General features: G+C 51.6%; 1 protein-coding gene across 1 annotated transcript in view; it reads right to left on the bottom strand.

The window, feature by feature from the left end:
* Positions 1-2,656, bottom strand: part of slc41a2b (solute carrier family 41 member 2b) — a 26,363-nt gene that overhangs the window by 16,757 nt on the left and 6,950 nt on the right. The window contains 5 exon segments of the mRNA XM_083692334.1: positions 5-82; positions 85-118; positions 120-158; positions 160-167; positions 1,966-2,112. Coding sequence (XP_083548460.1) covers positions 5-82; positions 85-118; positions 120-158; positions 160-167; positions 1,966-2,112 — 306 coding nt within the window.

Raw genomic sequence — 2,656 nt, 5'->3', positions numbered from 1 at the left:
ACACACACACACACACACCTGCTGATGACCATGGCAGTGATGACCGGCTCCCAGCCAGAGTAGAGGAGGGTCCTGCTGGCCGGTGCTTGGAGGAGATGACCATCCACACGGGCGTCAGGGGACAGGAAGAAGGCACACACCATGGACGACACATACGGGATGGGTGTCTACAGAGAGAAAGAGAGGGAGGGAGGGGGTGGAGAGAAAGGGAGGGAGGGGGGAGAGAGGGAGAGGGAGAGAAAGAATAGCCGCCATATCATCTTACCAGCAGCATGGGGGACGAGAGAGAGAGAGAGAGAGAGAGAGAGAGAGAGAGAGAGAGAGGATGGACAGTCACTGTCTGACCTCGCCCTGTTAAAAACAGAGGAACGCAGGGAAACGGAAGGGGAAGGAATAACAGCAGGATTGCCACAAAGCAAACAAAGGAGTCCTGTATGGCACGGTACGGGAACAACATCCAGACTGGAAACCAAATGATTCCACCAACGCACAACGTGACTGAGTCATCTCCCCTGCCTGCGGTGGAAGTAACGCACAGAACCACCCAATCAATCCCCTTCTACCGCAGCAGAAGCATCGAAATGTGTGAATGGGCGGGGGGGGGGTACTGGGGACCATGGTCAGGGCCTAGTGGGCATGAATGGGGCTGTGGACACACTGACTCGCTGCACATGTATACACACACGCACGCACGCACGCACACACGTCTGCCAACCTCTCATTATCGTACCAAATCATTAGTCATTTTCTCCCTCTCCCCCCCCCCTCACCCCACACACACACACACACACGTGTACATGGTGGGAAGGCACCTGCTTGCTGCCTGAGATGTCTCTTCCTCCCATGAGGAAACGAGCACAGATGTTCTCACCACCATCCAGTTCCACACACACACACCCACACCCACACCCACATACACACACACACACACACTGACCCTCACTGTAAAACCGCAGAGCCGTGAGAGAGGGGAGAGATGGACTGTACTGTGGTCACAGTCGGCGTAATCGGGGCGAAAGGCCCAGTGAGGACGGCACTAAGCAGATCTGTATCGCTGGGTTTGGGGTTCTGGTCCTTCCAGACCGGGCAGCTGTGGCTTCTCCATCTCCTTCACCTCGTTGAAAAGATGGAGTTAAAACAAGGAGAAAATAAAATAAAATAAAATAAAAAACTAAAAAAAACTTTTTTTAAACCCGTGCCTTGGTTTGGGGACGACCTCAAAGTGTGTGTGGACGACCCAGGCTAACAGGATTAGTTTAGCTGTGAGTAAACTGCCCATTACCTCCAATTAGGCTGAACAAGGACAGGGCCGGCCGCACAACAACAGAGCCACTGTCCTCCGCCGCTCCGCCGCTCCGCGGGCAGCAGGGCCAGACAGATTTACTGCACTGTGCCGCTACGAAAATATGAAAAGCTACTTTATTAAATGGGTTGGATCTGCTGTTTGCTGCACCTTTCATATTTGTCTTTTGGTGAAGGGGCTGTTGATGAATGCTTATTTCATACAGTCAGACGCGTCAAGGCCAGTTAGCTACACTTTCCGAAGGAAATGGTTTCCGGAACGTTCTGACTCCGGTGTTTGGTAATGCGAGGCAGCATGTGGTGCTGGCTACGGTGAGGATCAAATATGGACTATGGTGCGTGTGTGTGTGTGTGTGTGTGTGTGTGTGTGTGTGAGGGATAGAGGGAGGAAAGAGAGAGGAGGGAGGGAGAGAGAGAGAGAGAGACGGACGGTCTTTTCCGATGAATAAAAAGATCAGGAGGGCCCTCTAGTGGTAGAAAGACACACAGTCTAAAGCCGAACAAAGGCTTTGGACCCGTTTCTTTTTTAAGAGGAACAGAAACATCCAAAAAGGAACCAAAATGTGGAATAAAAAAAATGTTTCTACTTCCTTAGCTTTCACTGTATTCTTCCCTTTTTTCTCCCTCCCCCCGTCCCTCCCTCCCCCCCTCCCCCTCTCTTACCGAGGCAGTTGTAGAGGCCCTGGCTGATCCACGCCAGGATGGCGAGGGTGATGAGGTCACCGAAGCTGGCGGCGATGGGCGTGGCCACGTTGTCGGGGTTGATGCCCGTCTTCTTGGAGCCTACGATCACACCGACCATGATGATGCCTGGGGGGGGACAGACGTTAGAGGTGAAACTCACCGTGTGTGTGTTCATTGTGTGTGTGTGTTCATTGTGTGTGTGTGTGTGTGTGTGTGTGTATAGTCTTTGTCGTCCTAATAGGTCTCCTACCTCTCTCCACTATTGATTTGGTAACCCATCAGTTACCTCCACCTCTTCACAGAGTTGTGTTGTGTGTGTGTGTGTGTGTGTTCTAGTGTGTGTGTGTGTGTGTGTGTGTGTCTGAGTATACTCTGTTGTCCTAATAGGTCTCATGACAAGCTGCTCCTCAGTCTCTGCAGACAGAGATGATCCATAGCAGTAATGGGGGGTTCAATATGTTTGCTCTGAATATTTGTTCTAGATGTGGCATGTAGATGTGGTTGTGTGTGTGTGTGTGCGCGCCTGCGTCTGTGTGTATTTTGTGCGCATGCATGTGTCTGTACTGTGTGTGTGTGTGTGTGTGTCTTTAGTGTGTGTGTGTGTGTGTCTGTAGTGTGTCTGCAGAGTGTGTGTGTCTGTAGTATGTCTGCAGAGTGTGTGTGTGTGTCT

The sequence above is a fragment of the Argentina silus genome (genome assembly GCF_951799395.1).
Source record: "Argentina silus genome assembly, chromosome: 20".
NCBI lineage: Eukaryota > Metazoa > Chordata > Actinopteri > Argentiniformes > Argentinidae > Argentina > Argentina silus.
This window is presented reverse-complemented; position numbering and strand designations above follow the sequence as displayed.